General features: G+C 42.6%; 1 protein-coding gene across 1 annotated transcript in view; it reads left to right on the forward strand.

Moving 5' to 3' along the window:
• The window catches only part of CDH4 (cadherin 4), a 413,499-nt gene that overhangs the window by 355,007 nt on the left and 38,904 nt on the right, over positions 1 to 19,588 (forward strand). The window contains exon 8 of the mRNA XM_058850685.1: positions 16,938 to 17,075. Within this exon, the coding sequence (XP_058706668.1) occupies positions 16,938 to 17,075 (138 nt within the window). The remainder of the gene's footprint in view (positions 1 to 16,937; positions 17,076 to 19,588) is intronic.

Below are 19,588 nucleotides of genomic sequence, written 5' to 3' on the forward strand. Positions count from 1 at the left end.
AAGAGGAATTTGTAAGCACATTGAATTGAGTGATATAACTTACTTTGATTTATATTTGAGCCGAGGTGAAAGAACTCTTATCTGTGATTATGGACATCAAAGACAATATATTGAAATTCAGTTTTCTAATGTACACATCATTTATCAAATCTCTGCCCAATAATGCCAGCATTTGCTGCACAGAAATACAACGTGATGGATTACCTGCTTCCCACCAGCTTTCTGAAGGCCAAGGAAGATAAACACAGGATTCTTGTAGAAATGTCAAGTTCACGCTGGGGACAGGGACTGAAATCAAAAACCCCAGGACGGTTGGCAAAATTTATAAGCAGGGTGAGAATTTCAGGGACCTTACAGTCCTCAAAGGAAACAAGTTTCTTTGTTTCTTGCTGTCACCAAGAGCACAAGTGGCAGAACGTGTCACCTTTTGCAGAATTTGGCTTGGTTTAGTGTCTGCTCTTGAGATGCTGATGATCTAAAAAAAGCACATTTTTTACATCTCAAGCAGCAGCGATCTGGACTTGGATCCATAACAGCCAGTTCTTGCCTGGAATCTGAAAAGGAAAGAGCTTAGAAATATGAATTTCAAATTAAAACCGGGAAAAAATAAATAGCAGAAAACACTTTTATTTCTTACTGAGCTTCTATTCAGTTCCTGCTTCCTGTGTTGACAGTGTAAGTTATACTTGGGCAGGAAAAAAGGAAGCCCACAAACATAATTGCAACCATGTCTAATTAGGCAGAGCTATGTAAATTTAGCGTTTCTACATGATTATAAATGTCAGGAGAGCCTTAGATAAGACATGAGAGTTTTGAGTATCTCTTGTGTACCTAGTCTAAAATGTCCTTATTGCTAATCCTATTCATCTGGAGTTGCTTCCTAATTAGAATATTTATGGGCTAATAAGGAGGTGAACAAGACACTCCAGTTCAGTTCCAAAGGTGAGAGTAGGGATTCATTAGACTCGGCGTCTCTGTTTTGATTGCTGTACAATGTAATTAACATTGTGCTAGACAATCATTTTAGATTCACCTTAACAACAAATGTTTAAGAAGATTCCTGTTGTTCTGTCTTTGTGCCTCCATCTGCTGAAACCAAAAGCGGTGATGTCAGTGGCTTTGAGAGATTTGGGTTTTTCCTGGATAGTTTTTTTTCCTTGTTTTATTTTCTGAACGGTTTTGACCTCAGTCTGTCAGTTACTGATGTTTCTGAGTTTTGGCCATGCCAGCTAAAAGTGAATCTGGTTTGCATATTTTATGAATTCATGTTTTATAAATTTTATGTCACTGGGACCTGCTTTATAGAAAGTGCTTATTTTGATATTTTGGTGGGTTTTTTCAGAATTTTCACTCACCTGTCTATGGCCAGTGACCTGATATAAAACAGAATTTTCAAAGTCAGGTAGAGTTTAGCTGGTTTTAGATTATACTACCATGAAAGCACTGGGAGTGCCTGACTCTATTTTTTCTTCTGGAAGGTTCTTCCCTACCAGGAGTTCCACTGAACCCAGGCAGAGCAGCAGCAGGAAAAATACCTCCTGCATCCATGTGAGAGCCAGGCAGTCCCGAGTTCCACCCTCAGGGTTATAGACCTTACTGATCCACACACTGTGAGGATTTGGGTGCTTCCTTAGTGGGATCATCCCCTCTCTTTCTCACTGAGGGAGGGTCCCATCCTTGCCCACCCATCCAGCCCAGGAGCTGGCAGAAGATTCCAGATTTCCTCCTGCTGCCTCTCTGGCTTTTGCAAGATGTTTCTCCCATCTTGCTGCCACAGTCCCCACTGTGAGAGGCTCCTGTGAGGAGAGGAGCTCTTTCCCTGAGTGCTGTGGGGAGCTGGCAGGGCTGGCAGCCCCAAACCCTGCGGGGGTGCTGCTCAGGCCAGGGAACACGGGGACAGCTCCTGGGGGATTTTAGAAAGGACACCACACAGAGTTCCTGTTCTCCCTCCCACATCTCTCTTTAAGCCACACTTCTGTCTGCAGTCCACATCTGGGTTCTGCCAAGCGATGGCCATAATTAATACAAATGCTAAATTGTCTCTTTATTTTTGCCAGTGCTGGGGCCAGTCTCAAAGTCAACTCCTTCCCAAGGGCAAGCTGATCAAAACAAAACCTGGGGGGCTTGATCTCTTCTCTTTCCTTTCCATACTGATCTGGTTGTCTGAGGAAACAATGTTCTGTGGCTTTAAAGGTGTGATCAGAAAAGTTGTTAAGCTGTCAAGTCACGTTACTTCAAGTCTTCTCTGTATAAATTACAGTGAGGTACGGTGATCTCATAAATAATGATAAATATAGCAACATTCTACTGCTGATGGAAATCATTATCAGCCATTATCAACTTTAATTAATATATTCACATTATTCAAATCCAGGTAGAAAATGTTCTTTGGCATCAAGTCTAGAGGAATATGGATTGTGGCTTTTGTGCAGTTTGAAAAGCAGCTGGCAACAGGAAAGCAGCTCTGGGGAAATACTTTGTTTAGGGTCCAGCACCTAGATTGTCCCATAAATGTCCCCCCCTTTCCATGCCTGTGTGCAAGGGCTGTTAGATATCATGTTTTCCAGGGTTATTTCTTTCCTTGGAGCACTGCTCCTGCACCAGAAGAGCTTTCTGTTGTTTGTGGCATCTTGTCTCCATAGCAACCAGGGTAATGCTGGGGAATACACAATTGAAGATGCTGGAGATGAGTACTGGTAGCAAATGTTCTTTAACATGAAAAATGAGTGAAAACAAACAGAAAATATGGGCTAAATAAACCTCTGCTAGTTCTAAATGGAATGGTTCTTGAAAATTTCCATTAGGACTTAACAGCTCTTTAAATAAATAACCAGTATGTCCCCTTCCATCTGAGGGTTTCCATCTGTTGATTTGGTTTGTTTGCTTTTCTCCCATTTTGTGAAAATCCCGAGGCCCAGTCCTGCTGCACACCCAGCCCCTGGGTACAGGCCTGAACATTCCCTTCCCTCTGGAAAAGGAGCTGAAAAACAACATCAGACAAATGTACCCCAGCTGCCACTCCAGGAGCTAACCCATCAAACCCTGCACCCACACCTCCTGTTGCCCTGAGCCCAAAGGCCTGTTTGCAGCTTTCCAGGAGAGAGAGGAGGGTTTGGTAAAGCAGGAATTCCCTGTTTATCCACTGTGTTCAGCCTGCACCATGCAGCCAAGCCAGAGGGTTCTGCTCTGTGCACACAGCAGAGCAGGTGGGAAAACTTCCTGAAGAGATGCTCCTGCATCCATCTCATCCCTCTGTGCCTTCCCTCCCAGCGTGCCAGGAGCCTGGCTCATGGCATCTCTCCACAGGCAGTGCAGAATCTCTGGGATAATCCCTGTCCCTCAGACATGCACCCTCTAAGATTTAGACTAAAGAAGGTTCCAGGCTAGGATGGTATTTTCTGTTCCAGACAGAGCTGTGAAAATGGGATCTCAGTGGTGTGTGCTGTGTTTTCCTTGGGAAGGGCTCCCATCAGTGATTCCATGGGCTAATGGCTTAGTTAGAGACCTTAATGACTCAAAGTGAGGACCTGTTCCAGCTGGTGTGAGGTAGCACTTTGTTTCTGCTGTCAGATAATACATCTCTAAACCTGGACTGTTCTGACATTTCCTGTGAGAAAAAAAGAAATAAAAAATCCATACAGCTCCCATTAACCAAGAGAGACAGGTAAACACTGCTGTTAATGGGGTGAGATAAAACCTTTTCACTCTGAGACACAAATGTGAGTTCAACTTATGATAAAATTAAATACATTTCATGGTCTCACCTTACTCCCCACAGGGAGTCAATCCATCTCACAAAATTCTTGACACTCACTTATCACAGCCTCCAGCTTCTTCTGACAGGGACCAAGGAGCAGAGTCCTAAATCCCTTTGCATTCTGCCTGAAAAGGATGGTCCCACCAGCTCCACATGGAGCCTGCTCCCTGCTCTTACAGCCCTGCTTCTTTCTTGCAGTAAAGAAATTCAGCTTCTTGTTCTTCTACTTTCCCAGCATGGTTTTGTCTGAGAAGTGAAGGAAATACAGCAACACATACAACATTTATAGTGTAAGTTCATACACCTGAACCCGAGGTGAGCAGCTCCACAGAAGCTTGATGCTGCTGTAGGAGTAGGAAAAATGCTAATTTGCTTTTCCAAAAGTACATGTCTCACCAGTATTTTGGAGAGTATTAAACTTAGAATCTCATCAGCTCCTCCTAAATCTGCTGCAGGGCTAGGATGTTCAGCTGGATTCTGAAGAAAAGAGGGACGCAGTTTTGGGGATGTTTCTCTTGCATTGTACAGGCAGCTGAGATTTTGGAGTGTGGACCACAGATAAGATGGTTTCATTTGAATTCCATATCACAGCCAAAGCAAAAACCTTTCATTTGAGGGAGCTCTTTATCCCACAGTGTCCATTTTCCTTTGTAATTGCCAGAAATTATCAGTACTGGAATAAGGGCTATTTTCTGCAGTTGACATAGCCTGAACAAATTCCAGCTCACACGTGGTACCCTTAAATGGGATAAGACACCCCAGGTTTATGGCAGGTGATGGGTGGCATGAGGCAGATCCTAAAGCACTGTAAATCTACACCCCAGCTTCTCACAATTTTTTATGTACCAGTATCCTCAGTCTGCTGTTACATTTTTGGACTGGTTCTGTCACTGAGCACTAAGTGATGAATTGCTGCCCAGAACTCACAGTCAGTTTATTTACATGTGCAAGAAGTTTCTTTTTGGAATAATTCTGCTCAGGGAACTGATGCAACTCAGCAAAAGGACTGTCTTGCACATAGAAACAGGTCTGAGCTGAGGGTGGGGGAAAAGAAGTAACGTTGTGAGGGTGGATTTAATCAATACAGTTTTACTTCTGTGCATAAAAAAGGCTGAAAATTGCATTCAGCATCTCCAACTGGACTCTGCAAACCAATGAGTCCCCCTGAAAAAAGAGCCTTAATTCCTCTGCCTGCTCCCTATTTGAGGAACAGGAATAATTCTCAGCTTGCAGAAGTTTAATGAGTAGGAATTTGTCAATATTTATGCTTACAAAGAAAATAAAATATGCTGGCATTATTTATAGCATTTCAGTAAGCTTGTCAGAGCAGCATCATATATGATCAGGTCATGGGTTAACAAGGATTAATTATCTTGGCAGAATTATGCTTTGCAATTTTTCATTTCAGTCTGTTACTTTTGAGTATTTGATAATGTAGCCTACTAAATTCAGGGTCATTTTGCTTCTTGTATGAAATTCAGCACTTCCCTACATAAATGTTTTTTAAGCGGAAATGTAGCCAGAACTGGGGAGAGCTGAAGTGCTGAAATTCCCTCTTGCAGCTAATAGCCAAGAAACTGCTACATTCCTCCAATTTTGTAGCTGCAAGAATTGGATTTCATCACATAAAGGTGGTTGGCAAGTTCCTCTTTCATACCTCGTGGCAATGTGAAGTTAATTCCATATTACAGGAACCTGGGAGGTTTTCAATGGGGTCTCTACAGTGCCAATTCCTTTATAAAAATTTCCCCTGCTACGGTGGAACCTGCTCCTGGTCACCTAAAGGCCTTTGACACTTGCAAAGATCCTGCACATCCCTTAGATGACAAAAAGCATAGAAATTAAATGCTCTTTGATTAAGGCCCTGCTCTGGGAAAATTAAATTTTGCCTTCAATTATTGCAGTGGCTTATGGCTGCTGCTCCATGCTCTTGTCATACACAGTCACCAGAAAGGGCCCAAGGTAACCCTCCAAAGGTCTCCCTGTACAGCTGGGGAAATTTAGGATTATCAGAAATCCTTCTTGGTCTACTCCCTCCTCTTTCAAATTAATAAACAGGGCGTTTAATTTCACACTCCATATATCAGTCTGCTTTTCCTGGAGCTCTGCTCTGACCAGACCCTCTCCTGACATGGAGCAGTTTTGCAGAGCTGCTCTCTCTTTGCAGTCTCACCTGGGTGTACAGAGGCTCTGCTAAGGCAGATCTGATTAAGGCTGGCAGGTTCAGTATGGGAAGGAACACGTCCCTGCTCATCACAGCAGCTCTGGCAGTGGCACTCCGCCAGCCTGGCGTCTCAATCATTTCGTTTATCAGCAGTTTTTCAGTTTATCATGAAGTCATTTGTTCCTGTTCCTCGCTTGCCTGGTTTTATCTCGTGTCTGAAGCCCTCTGAGCAGGCAGGGTAGTGAGCTGTAGTCTAAAAACAGAGAGCAGGTACCTGCAGGGCGGTGCAGCCCCACTGCAGCAGGGCCATGGGTCCCTTTCAAAACCTCTGCAAAACCTCTGAGTCACCAGAGGTTGGGGTTCAGACCTCACTGTGCTGGTTCTCTGCTGAGTCTTTGGGTACAGTGGAACCCAAAATTAAGTTTCCCCAAATGCCCTGCAGCCACATCCTGTTGCAAACCCAGGATGGGCCAGTAGGGCAGTCGGTGTTTTCCTGGGATCACTGTGTCTCATGCCCCAAATGCTGTACCCCAGAGAGCACTGACAGCCATCAGGAATCTCCATGGGAAGCCCTGTGCTGTTAAGGCTGCTCTCTGGAAATAGTTCTTCATTTTGGTGCCCTTTCTTTTGTAAGAATACACATAAGTACCCATTCGTGACTTCTCTCAAATCCATTAATACAATGTTTAATAAAAAATCCTTCTTTCTTATTTGTCTAATACAACTGGATATAAACACCAGGATCATTAGCTTGTAAAAAAAAGCTGAGATGTCTCCTTCAGGAAAGTGTAGCACTTTATCCTCCATTAATCCTAGACCTTGCTCAGTGAATGATTTGTACCATTGAAGTAATTGTAGCTGTGTAGCATTTGGTAAGTTATGACAAACTTTATTACTGTATTTTGCTCTGGACCTACTTATTTTTTCCATCAGATTCAGTCTGAATTGTAGCCCTTCTACACCAAGACATAGTACAAGTCAGGTATTGAATCAACTACATGTCTTTATTTCCTGTGTGTTGCATCTTTAATGTTATTAATATATACAAAATTAGCAAGACCAAATATTGCTCATGTTCAAATGCCTTTGTTTCTTGTCATGGGTCAGAATTTCCAGCCAGAAAAAAAATCCTTCACTCACAAGATAAGCTTTCAGTTCATTTTCCCACGGCACTGTAGATCTTTTTCATTGCACCTGTTTTCATGTAGCCCTTTTCCAAGGCAGGAAAACAAAGCCTTTGCAGGCAGAGCAGGTTTTGACAAAAGCCCCCTTTACTATTTCCAACTCCACAACTAAACTGAATTTCTGTTCCAGAAGTTGTCAATCACATTCTCCCTCAGCAAATCGACGCCACATGACCCTGCCCACGCCGGGTGAAACAGCTTTGAAGAGAAATACAATAGGGAGCATCTCACATGAATCTCTTCTCTGTTATTGGACTGTTTTCCACTAACCTTTCCTTCTGCCAAATTTAATTAAATCAGCTGATTTTGTGGCTCTAACCTGTTCCCTCTCTGTTTGGACATTCCCTTCAAGTCATAAGGTACATATGATGTGCACCCAACAGGGACTTAGCCAAGCTATTTCCTTAAAATAATTCTCAGCAATGAAGAACGAAAGACACCAAATGAGTTTATTTTATCCAGACCATAAGGAGTCAACACAGTACAGATGCCCCAGACTTGTGTCATGCTCCTGACTGCAAATAACTTTAAAATCCAGAATCTCAGTGTTGTTCATACCACATGTATTACATATAGGATTAGACAAAATGGTTTGAATATAATACCTTGATTTTATTTTTTTTAGTTGCTGCACTGATAGATTTTTAAAAAAAACTCATGTTCCTCAGAATAAAAAGGTCTGGCTACATCAGTGGTGTCATGAGTGTGGAATTTCAAGCTTATCTGCAAAAAGGAGACCAAGTATAAATAATGAGCAATACTATGAATATTTATTCACCTACACTGATCCTCCTGATGATCTTTTTCAAGCTTCCAGCCTGACAGAGCCTAAAGAAGAAGACAGTTTTACCTGAATTGTGAAAGGTTTTTCTTCCTCCTTCTAATCAAGCGTGATATACCAGAAAACAAATCAGGCTGATAAAAACAGAAGTCAGACTTACAAGAAAAACAGCTGTAGCAGCTAAATGGCTTAAAGCAGAGAAAGTAGGAAAACAGCATGTGGGGCTAATGATGGGTGGTTTTCAGGTTTCAGAATACATTAAGGCATTCTCCCTGTTTATTAAATTGCTCTGGCAGCATTTGACAGCAAAGGTTTTGTGGATTATAAGAGTGCAATGGACATAACTAGGATATTTTTTTTATCCTAAAGCCTGGCCTTTGGGTAATCACCAAGAAGTTATGCGCTGCAGGAGGAATTTGCTTTGCACAAGTCCAAAGAAGGTTGTTTTTTACTTGAAAAAAAAAATGTTTCTGAGATTGTTGTTTACTTTCTCTGCCTTGAGATTTTGAGTTTTTTTCTGTCTCAGCACTCACTCCTTTTGTCAGTAAGTGGCAAAAACCACCTGGAAGCAGCATCAATTTACCTCTGGCATATTTACCAAAGGGCACCTCTCTGCAGCCCTGGGTGCTGTGTGACCACCCAGATTTTGAACTATTGCTCATCTCTCCCTGCCCAAGAAAAGCCAAATGTAATTTCATGGTTTTACAGAAATTGCCTCAGCCAAAAGTTAGAATGCTTATTATTCCTCAGGTGTCCTTTTAAGTGCTCTTTGTGAGATGGCCTGGAATCTCTGGGGCATAAAGGCTGGAAAGTGTTGATGGGAGTTGGGTCAGAGCTGGTTCCTGGCAGATGCAGATGGACACAGCTCTGTCCTGTGCAGAGGGGCTGGAGATGGGAGCTCTGCAGCCTCCCTCATCCCAGTGGCCAAGTGCTCCAGCCAACAAATGGATTTCTCTTCTCATGGTATCGCTGTTAGATAAGAAAGAGTTTTAATTTCATTTTGAAGTGTTATTTTTAATTTCTTTGATGCATGGAAAAATTAAACCACCTGCTAAAGGTCACTTGGGGAGGGTTTGGGAAAATGCTAAAGAAATCCAGAACTTCCAAGCTGCAGCCTGCAGCTGTCATCACAACCCTCCTCTGTTTTGGCACAGTGGCTGTAGTCAGAATCGAAATACATTATCCAAGATATTGATCACATCTCTTTTTTTTTTGTGAAATTTATCTGTCGCTCATGCCAGCTCACTGCTGTCCCTTTGCATGACTGTCAGAAGCAGGTAATTCAGTTTCCTTATTTCTCCCCTGCTTCCTTGTGGATTTATCTCTGATCTGGGGTTTGGATCACTGAGAAGAGAGATGCCCATTTCTAGTGATTCTGTGATTCTAATGTTGGTATAAATGAGAAGCTTATCGACTGACAGTCTTTCTAAGCAGAAAAGTTGATACTCTTCAAGGACAGGGATACTGTAACAATGGGGTTTCTGACAATATTGATAAAAATTCTGATAATAGTTTGGAAGTCAGCTTGTAGCTCCTGAGTCAGGTCATTTAAGTTTTGATAAATGCCTGTGCTCAAATATCAGATAAGAAATGTTGTGGCCTCTGTTGTCCATCCTCTGCAAGTCCAAATGTAGAACAAGTACGGGATTAATAACAAACCCTACTGTGCTGTTAACTGTGGGCACAGCACACTTGTAAACATCCTGCTGCCACCAGAGGTGCCCAGCTGGGGTCAGAGCCTGGCAAACCCTCTGAAGGTGTGTTTGGGTTACTTCACTGTTTTGGTGGATGAATTTTCCTGTATGCCCTTTTCTTTGGGCAGAAGTTGCCACATTGAAATTCCACCTTTTTCACTGCAGCTTGGGTGTGTTTTCAAAACCTTGATAGCCCAGGCTCAATGTCTAATCCCTTAGGGGTAAAACTCAAAAAAAGGAAGAAAAGAGTATCTATCTCGGATGAATGTGGTGGCAGTGTATTGCACTCGAAGCACCTCTGCTCCAGTTTAATACAGCCCTTCCTATGCACAGTATTGCTGGCACCAGCCATTGTTAAAAGAATCATTAAAATGATCTGTCAGGACCCCCAGTCTGTCTTACCATCTCCAGTTATTTGTCTGCCCTGGGTTGGTTTTGTTCCTTTTTTTCCTTCTTTTTTTTTTTTTTTTTTTTTTCCTGGTTTTGTCTCAGGGCTGTTTAGTGCTTGGAGTTTCTATTTCTGAGCATCCCTGTGTATCCCTGACAACTGGCAGATCCCTCTCAGAGCTGTTCAGCAGCGTCCTGGCACTCACCACGAGATGAGGTGGGTGAGCAATTCTGTTTGGTTCCCAGAGCTGCTGTCTGAGAGGCTCCAGGGAGATGTGGCCAGGATGCTGGGAGGTTTTTTGGGAGCCTGCTGGGGTCTGCTGTGTACACGGTTTCCACTTCAGCACTTCCCCACCTGAATGGCACAAGAAAAGGCAGCCGTGGGCAGCAGCCACTGAACTGTTTGGTCTCACGCTACTAAAAGGCCAAACAGAGTAGACTCCTGAAAGGCTTTCTGGCATTCTTTGATGTTGTAACCTCTGTGTGATAAAAAGATCATATTCACTTTCTTCCAGGTAACTTTTAAAGCACTTCCTCCTGCTGTCATAGGAAAGCTCAGCTTGCTATTGCTGCCGTGTTGTACCCACCACCAGAGGCTGTTTTGCTTTCAGAAGCTGCCACACAAAAGAGGAAAGAGCTGCTAAAAGCTGGATCAGGTCCCATTTACACTTCTGTGAGAGATTCAACACCCGCCCTGGGAGAAGCTGGAAAAGTTAATGGTGTGTCTGGTGGTTCCAAATGGGTCAAAAGGTGTAAATTGTAACACATTAATATACTATCATAAAGTGCAGTAGCTCAAGAGAGAATGGCTTGTATAAGGTGTGAGATCCCCCAGGTTATGGCTCTTAGGTGCTGAGAGGGAAAGTGTCAAGAAGAAGTTTAATTGCTGGTGGTTAATCAGGCTGCCAGGAGAAAGCTGTTAGAGGTGGATGTCAGTATAGCTCCAGTGCCAATGAGAATCCTGAGCTTGGCTGTGAACCTTCATTTGTATCAGACAAAATGGGTTTTGAAAGGGAATGGAACAGCTCCTCCAGACTGGAGGTGTGGATAAAACTGCAGTGGGTGGTGGGACTGAGGCTGTTCTTGGCACAGAGGAGTTTATTGGTGTTTGGGTGGTGGCAGGTTTGGAAGGAGGGTCACACAGGGTCTGGCCAGCACATCACAGGCCAGGGTGGCACAACAGCTTTGCTAGGAAGAAAAGCAGCCTGGGGAGCACAGGGCTGTTTCCAGCAGAGCAAACTGTGCCTTGCTGGACAGAGCCAGACCAGCACCACCCTTGCCTGGGGCTCTGCCATCACAGGCAGCTCATAAAATCAAATACATCAGAGGCTTGTGAAAGGAGAACACCTTGCCATGCTGGAGGAAAAGCCAATATAGCCCCAGCCAAAAGGAGAAAACAACCCTGGTGTTTGCTTCACTGTCTGTGGCTGCGCAGCACTGAGCAAGTGGCCCAGTTTGTTTTAAAAATAGCATTCCCTCCCTTGTTTTCTGCCTGTCTTAGCAGAAACATGAACACCTCAGGTAGGAGCTGGTCCTGCCTGTATAGCAAGGCTGTGATGGAGCAAAACTGAATCTTTTTAGCTCAGGCAGCAGCCTGTGCATTGGGATTTACAGGCCCAGGGTTTGATGTCTGCAGAGGACTCTGCAGCCCCAGTGTGATGCTGTTTTGTCTGAGAAATGAAAAAGTCAAGGTTTATCAAAGACTCTGCTCAACTCTGGCTCAGGGGTGAAGCTCACTCAGCACCACCATCGCTGGGGGGGCTGCAGATGTGCTGGGCTCTCGGGGTGTCTGTGAAAGCTGCCTTCTTCCCAGAGCTTCTAGAAGAGGCCTTCCTGCTGGAAATCTGGTTTTCTTTAACCAAGGCTAAGCAGGGAGTATTAAGGGATATATTCTTTAAAAGCTTCACCTGTGAGCTTTGTGTAAATGGTGTCTAGTTAGGTCTTTTTAGAAAAAGTACTTCTGCTTGAGTCAAGTGAATGTTTGGGGGGAGTTTGTTTATTTGTTTTTCAATTGCCTTTCCCGTTTCTGGTGCAGTATTTATTAATGGTGTGTTTGCCATCTCTGATACCCAAAAACATGAACATCAAATCTTCACTAGCATGCAAAAAAATGATTTAGAAAACAAATCACAAGAACATTTCATATTCATCTCATTGATGTTGCAAAATTAAGGGGAGATGAAAAAAACACAGATATAAAGAAGATGTGAGGATAACCACAGGAGGAAATAGAATTTAGATTTTTTTATCTCCTTCACCAGTAGATTCCTGCTAATACATCCTACATCCTGGTAACCTTATTTGCTTTACCAGACGTGATTCTAAAATTAGCTACTCATACATTTCTCAGGAAGTAGTAATTAATTGGACAATATTTGTACAGAGCTTTGAAAATGTAGGTCCTAATTTTGCAAACCCTTTGTCCATAATGCAGATTAATTTAATCACATAATTACTGCATTTCTGGACTTTGGTATACACAGTTCCCCAGCTCATCTGTGATGTATAATAATTGCCTGTGTAAACTGGCAATAGCCGCATTTCTCAAATACTGTGCATGCACGTTTGAAAATTGGGATCACAGGTAGCACTCCACTACTAGGACTTCATTTTAAACCACTTTGTTCTTTTCTAATCTGTCTCTGAATATGATTTACTCTTGTTTATGTCCTCTCTCAGCAAGACTGCGCTCAGCTCAGCCAGGGATTTGAGCCGGCGCTTTCCGTGCCAGCCTCTGTCTCGATGGGGAGAGCCACTTGCAATAACTGTAATTTTGTTTGGGGCACCTGGTCCTTTGTGTGTGCCAATGGAATGGGCTGGTTCAGTGATAATGATCAGTGTTAAGCCTTTTCACATGAACAGTCTGTGCTATTTGGCCTGAAAGGGGTTTACTTCTTTTTCTTTTTAGAAAGTTGTTTGTACACAGAGAGAGATCTGCCTTCTGCTTTAGCTCAATTTTTCATAATTTCTACCTAGACCAAGAGGATTTAGCCCTAATTTAATACATTGTTTTGAACGCTTTTGCTCCCCAGACCCTGTATTAGATTGCTCCAGCATTTCACTCCTTTAGTGGTGAAGGACCTACTAATTTCCAGCCTAAATTTATTCATGGCCGGTTTATACCCATTTGTTCTTGTGTCAACATTGTCCTTTAGTTTAAATTGCTTCTTTGCCTTCCTAGTGTTTATCCTCCTGATGTTATTTATAGACAGCAATCATATCTGCTATCAGCCTTCATTTTGCTAGACTAAACACGCCAGGCTCTTCCAGGCTCTTGTGCGGTGATGGGCTCTTCAGTGGCGGCACCTGGCTGGATCCGGGGGCTCAGCAGCGAGCACAAGGGCCTGGGTTGTGCTCAGCATCCCGATGAGCCCTGGCTGCTTGGCACAGGGAGCCAGAGCTGCCAGATGTGCAGTGCTGAGAGCTGCACACAGGATTTGTGCTTGCCTGGCAGCGGGTGGGACATGGGGACAGCCCTCCTTCCTCATGCCCAGTAAAACAACTTCCAGGAAAGTTTTGTTTTGTTGGTGCCTTGCTGCAGTTTCCTGTATTTTGTGCTATTAAATCACATCTTTCTATTATTCAGTTGCCCTTCTTCCAAGCTGCTGTTCCTCCTGTACAAGGCACCTTTTTAACCAAGCCCTTGACTAATTTGCCATTAACGAGCTTAAAACATTTCTTCAACTAATTCCCATCTTCTGGAATTTAGCTGGTGTATTTCTTTGGGGCACTGTATCAAGTGATTGACAGAAGAGCAGACAGATTAGATCTGCCACAGTTCCTTTAATTATTCCTTCTTTCATAATTTTTTTCCTTTAAAAGTCCCTCTTCGTTTTTAGGTCAGACTAAAAGCTCTGCACTTATTAAGACGAGTTTTTTCCTTGGCTGGAGCAGAAACAGCACGTTTGCATTGCTGTAGCTTGAAGATCTGTTGGATTTATTGGAAAAACTTGCCAGAAGACCTCCCACAGGCTTCAGTGGGGCTGGGTTTTTAGTCTAGACACCCTTGGGCCACAGGCAAGTTTCCTGAGTTCCACAGCATCACCATCAGGGCAAACATACAGTAAATGTTAGGACCATTTTGGTTTACCTCTATGCTGTAATTTCTGCCCTGTGCTATTTAAAATGTCATTTTTGCAAAGAAAGAGAATAGGAGAATTATTCTGTATGATCAAAATGCCATCGAGAAAATGTCTCTTGTGCTTGGGGGCATGAGGCTGCCTTTTTTTTTTTAATAGTTCTAACAATAATAATACTATTAGGACAACAAACTGAGATGCCCCTGGAGATGATGTGACAAATTGGAAGGACATGCTGAAATTGAAATTGATTGAATAGTTCAATAAAATCAGCTTAATGCACAAAAGCAAAAAGATTAGCTAGAGAAGAACAAAAAATCAGTAATTTGTTATCTGCTGAGGCCAATCTCACTGGAGATTGAATTAGTTATAAACTAAAACTAGGCACTTGAAGGGAGCACCCTTATATGCCCACAGTGCTGGAGCTCTTTGGATGGAGCTGGATGTGGATGGCAACCATGTGCCTGAAGGTTTGGCAGATCACATCTCACACTATTTTCATTTGGTGAACTTGGCAGTGTTGGCTTTATGGCTGGACTTGATCTTAAAGGTCTTTTCCAACCTAGATATTTTTATGATTTCGTATGTCTGAGTTCTATACAACTTCCCACACCATTCTCCATGTCAGAATCCACTTTTGCTCTAAACACAATAGTTTTGTGTTCAGTTGATGGAAATCAGTGCAGCTTTGGGGATGTCTCTAGGATTCCCCCAGCAGCTCATGATGTACCCATCAGCTGCCTCTGCTGTCCTGACATACAGCACCAGTCTCCAATGTCCATTCCCATCGAGATCCTGCCTGAGCACTCCATCCCTTTGAGATCTCCTGTAATTCCCCTCATTTTCTCACCAGGCTAGGACTGCCTGTGTTCCTTTGCCATCCTTCCCTTCTTTCCATCCTTCTACACCAGCTCTTTGTGCCTGGTACATTTGCATATTATAATAAATTCTGGCCATTGTCCTTCTCTTTTTCTGTGTGTGTGCAGTATGATCTGATCGAAATCTTTCTTTTAAATTTCTTTAATTTAGTGTTCTGAATTTGTGTGGGGGTTTTTTATTAACACTACAGAGCTCAGTGTACAGTGCTTTGTTAAATAAAACAACTCTGTTGTAAACCTGGGGTTTGTGAGTACACACACACAGATGTGTTTTTCTCATTTATGTGAAATCTGATTGCTGCTACTTTTTTTGAGTATCCTCCCCACTTCTATGATTTAAACCTTCTGTTATTTCAACCAAAGTGTTTGGCCTGTTAGGAAATACTTCCATCAGCCTCCCAGGTTGTCTGTAACAGAGATTAAAGAAGGAAAAGAGAAATATGAAATAGAAATTGCATTCACTAATAAGGACATTTCAGCCTTGTGCAGTGCTTTACAAATGGAGCAATGAACGGCACCTTCTTGCATGAGGCAAAACAAGGGCTAACAATAGTTTCTCCCTCATGTTTTATTATACAAGATAGGAAGAGATAATGAAAGTGCATTTCCATAATATATTCCAGTTGCAAGGTGCTGATGGATCCCTAAGTGTGATGTCTTGTCAATTTAGCAGGTCAATTAAAAGCTCTAGAATCAAGATAAAGCTAAAATGCAGATCTCTTACTCTGGCAGCTCAGAAGAATTAAAGATCTCAGCCAATTACAGCACTTCAAGGATGTTTATATGGGAATAAAGAGACCTAATTGACCTAATTCTTGCCCTTTGAAACTTCAGAGGACATTTGGCATTTTACACACGCCTGTAGCATTGGCACCTTGAAGGAGCAGCCCTGGGTACCTGAGCCGTGTTCTGGGGGTAGTTGGTCTTTCCTTCCATCAAAGTCCCTCCACTTGACTTCACAAAAAAGCCTTTCCTGCATAAAATTCTGCCTCCCCTTGGTTTACACACCTCTGGGGCTCTCTGCTGTGCCACCTGCAGCCTTAAGGAGCAGGGCTGTGTTGAGCTTTTGCTGGATCCTGGTTCTTGTGCATCCCTTTGCCCATGTTGCAGGAGAGGAGCTTTGCTTTCCTGTCTGCCTGTACAGATACACAGCACATAATCAATAGTAAAATCTGCAGATCTAAATGAAAATTCATTGTTGAGGCCAGTTGTAAAGATCAGGAGACTTGGTGCAGGCAGATATTCCTAAGTAAAGAGATCCCAGGAAGATGTGTGCACGTGCAACATCAGATGGCCTCTCCTATTTTATTCAGGTTTATTTTCCAGTTGTGTTGACTTACAGCATCCTTTAGAACTTCACTGTGTGATTTTTATGGCTGGCTCTGTGAGTTTTTTTTTCCTTTGAGAGCTGTGTTGTAGGGGGTGCTCAGGAATTTAAATTAGTTCTGCTGTACTGCTGTTTATTGCATTGAATTTTTTTTTTTCTCCCATACTGGACTGAAATTCTCCTTATTTACCAAGACTGTGTTAAGGATTGAAGCACGAAGAGCATTTTAATGCTTTTTGGGCATCAAACTGTGTGAGCAGAACGAGCTGGAGGGCTGCCAGGCAATGTTGATGTCAATTTTGGGGGTATAATGTTCTAAGCAATGTTTTCAGTGAAAACACATGAACAAAACTTCTACTGGTTTTCAGAAGACAGAAGCTAATGTTGCAGAAAATGCTTAAAAGTTAATAAAAATGTCAGCTTCAACCAGGGAATTTTGCCCATAAGACTTTTATTTTCCCATGAGACAGGTGATGTCCACCAATCTATGCAAAAATCACTTCAAAAGCGTTGCAGAAAAATTAATTGATTTTTTTTTTCTTTTTCTACTAACATTTTTAATCCAATTAACTTCTCAGTCTTCTTAAAGATCACACTTGTATATGGAAAATAAACCAAGGCATTTGTGGTTTTGTCTCTCATCTTTTCCTTTTCTTCTATTTCTTTTTTTTTTTGTTGTTTTCCAGAAAGTTCAGCAGTACATAGTCATTGTTCAAGCAACAGATATGGAAGGAAATCTTAACTACGGCCTCTCAAACACGGCCACAGCGATCATTACAGTGACAGATGTGAATGACAACCCCCCTGAATTCACTACCAGCACTGTGAGTATCCACACACCAGCGGGGTGATGCATGGGCACGGTGGTTTTAACTCATGGCTGTTGATATCTGCTGTCTCTCCGAGCTGGCTGGGCTGATGGGAGGAACTTTGATGGATAACTGTGGAATGAGACTTCCAGGGGAGAAAAAGGAAGAAGGAAAAGACTGGTTCATGAACCAGAAAAAGTATTTGGTGACCGATTTGGGTGAGGCACTGAAGGAGCTGAAATAAGGTGGCAAACAGCCCATGTCTGATTGCACCAAAGAGGATGCAGTTGTTTCATAGCAATTGGCTGTAGACATATCAGAGTTATTAATACTTACGAGTGAAATGCTGAGCAGTGAGAGAGATTTGGGGTTTATGGCTTGGATATGATTTCAAGAGGGCTGTAAGTACTCTAAATTGTTAACAGGTAGCTGGTAAAATCTGTATTTCACTGATAGCTCTAACAGATGTGTGTGCTGGCAGTAAACGTGTAGACATTCTTCAGTACATCTGGTTTTAATCAGTTAAAGATTTTTCTGATGTTTTATTAGCAAAGTCTTCTCTGTTCTGTTCTCATGTGTTCCAAGGTATTCCTGGAGGGCAAGGGAAAAAAAAATACAGAGATTGCAGATGACAAATTTTTAGAGCTGGTTAAGGTAAAAATGAAGAATTGGAAGGTGAAATGATGTGGCCTTGTTCATTCCAGCCTTCATAATCCATAAATGTGGAATATCTGAAATGTGCATAGTAAATTTAGAAATCACAGAGCAGTGCAGAGGTCTATATGCTAATAAATGAGAAATGCTTGTGTACCCCCTGTCTGTATTCATATGAGGGTCAACAAGGAGCAGTAAGTGATGTATCTTAAGTGGACATCAAATCTTTACAAATATGGAAGGTCTAACTTCTTTGTGCTCAAGTCACTGAACATCCTTGGAGGAATGTTTTTATTATTTATATTATTCTGAATTTTCATTCCATCCTAAAGGATCTCTGAATATTTATTAGCATAGGACCAAAGTTTCCCCTTAGTTACACTCTTACAAACTGCAGATATGTCACAAAACTCAAAGAAGTCATGCAGAGGCCAGTTTATGCCCCTGTGGACCCAAACTGGATTCATGTCAGTTCTGCAGTCTGGGTCCTTCCTTCCCATCCCCATCAGGAGCTGAGCTTGGGGCTGTGACATGCTCAGCTCCCTAACAGCATTGTCTCACAGTGACTTGGACCTAAATTCTAAGAAGAAAGGCACTAAATTCCTCCTGAGTGACAGCAAAATGGGCACCCAACACATTTTCAGGTCTGGGCATCAGCCCCCAGGCTGTGCTGCTGCTCCAGTGAATGTAACAGCACACATGTGCTTCCTGTCCATCATGGGTGCTCCAATCTTTCTGTTGTAAAGTTGTGGTTAAAGATCTCCTTCAGTATGGTACAGTTATGGAGAGCCATAAAAACACAGCACAGGTCTTGGGCTGTGTGGTCCTTTCTCCTGCCAGGACAGAATTATTCTCTCTGGAAGGACATTTATGTCTGTGGGGCCACAGGATCTTGCAGCACAGCACTGCCACAGCTCCCTGGTGTGTGAGGGGGATTTTATTGTGCCAGGTAAATACATCTCTGCCCTCCATTTGAGTGAAAAAGGAATGACATCTAGTGGCCATGTCACTTCAGCACAGGTTGTGCACATGACCCAGGCTGTGGCTCCCTGTCTCCAGATGCAAGTTGGGAGGTGAGGTTTTGGGGAGCAGGGTGAGCTGGGTCAGGGTTACTTGCATGAGCACATTGGTGCCTTCTACAGGGCAGCATCCCCTCCAGATGGGGTGGATTTTAATGGCTTTCCAAAGGGCTTCTCCAAGCTGATGGAAGGTGGGATAATGGAAATTTTCTTTCAGGTGAATTCTGAGTATTTAATGTCTCGGTGTGTGTTAAACGTGGAAGGAATAAAAGCCATCAAGAGAATTACCCACAGAGCTGTGTTAAATGGATTAGAAAATGCTACTCTTCCTCTAAGCAGAGTTGATGTGTACCATTATTTCTCTAATTTCAATCACCGAAGAAAGAGCGAGGGCCAAAGGGCTTTCCACAGTGGCACATGGGACTTCTCTATAAAGAGTTGAAAACCAAGGGTGTTTTACAATAATACTTTCTGATTCTATGGAAACAAATATCTTTGATATACTCCTGGGTATAGCCAGGCTGAATTTCATGTGAGTATGAAAGTATAATATGTTTTTTTCCATACTGGCAGAGGGAACAGCATCAGGCTGATGAGTTTCTTTAAGCCTGAGCTGAATCTCCTCGCTGTCCTCAAATAGTCTGATCTGCATTTTAACACCTCTAAAAAAAATAGCAAAAATCACTTTCCAGGAAATCTACGGCTCCTCAGAGAGTGAGAAAGCCCATGGTCTCTTTTAAGTCTGCGGACTGTTTGGAGAGATATTGTATATTTTTATTTTAAATAGTTGTATTGAGATGCTGCTGTAAAAACAAAAATAGGCTGAATAAGTGAAACTGTGGCTTGTTCTTTGGC

This window comes from Poecile atricapillus, chromosome 15, assembly GCF_030490865.1.
Source record: "Poecile atricapillus isolate bPoeAtr1 chromosome 15, bPoeAtr1.hap1, whole genome shotgun sequence".
Classification (NCBI taxonomy): domain Eukaryota; kingdom Metazoa; phylum Chordata; class Aves; order Passeriformes; family Paridae; genus Poecile; species Poecile atricapillus.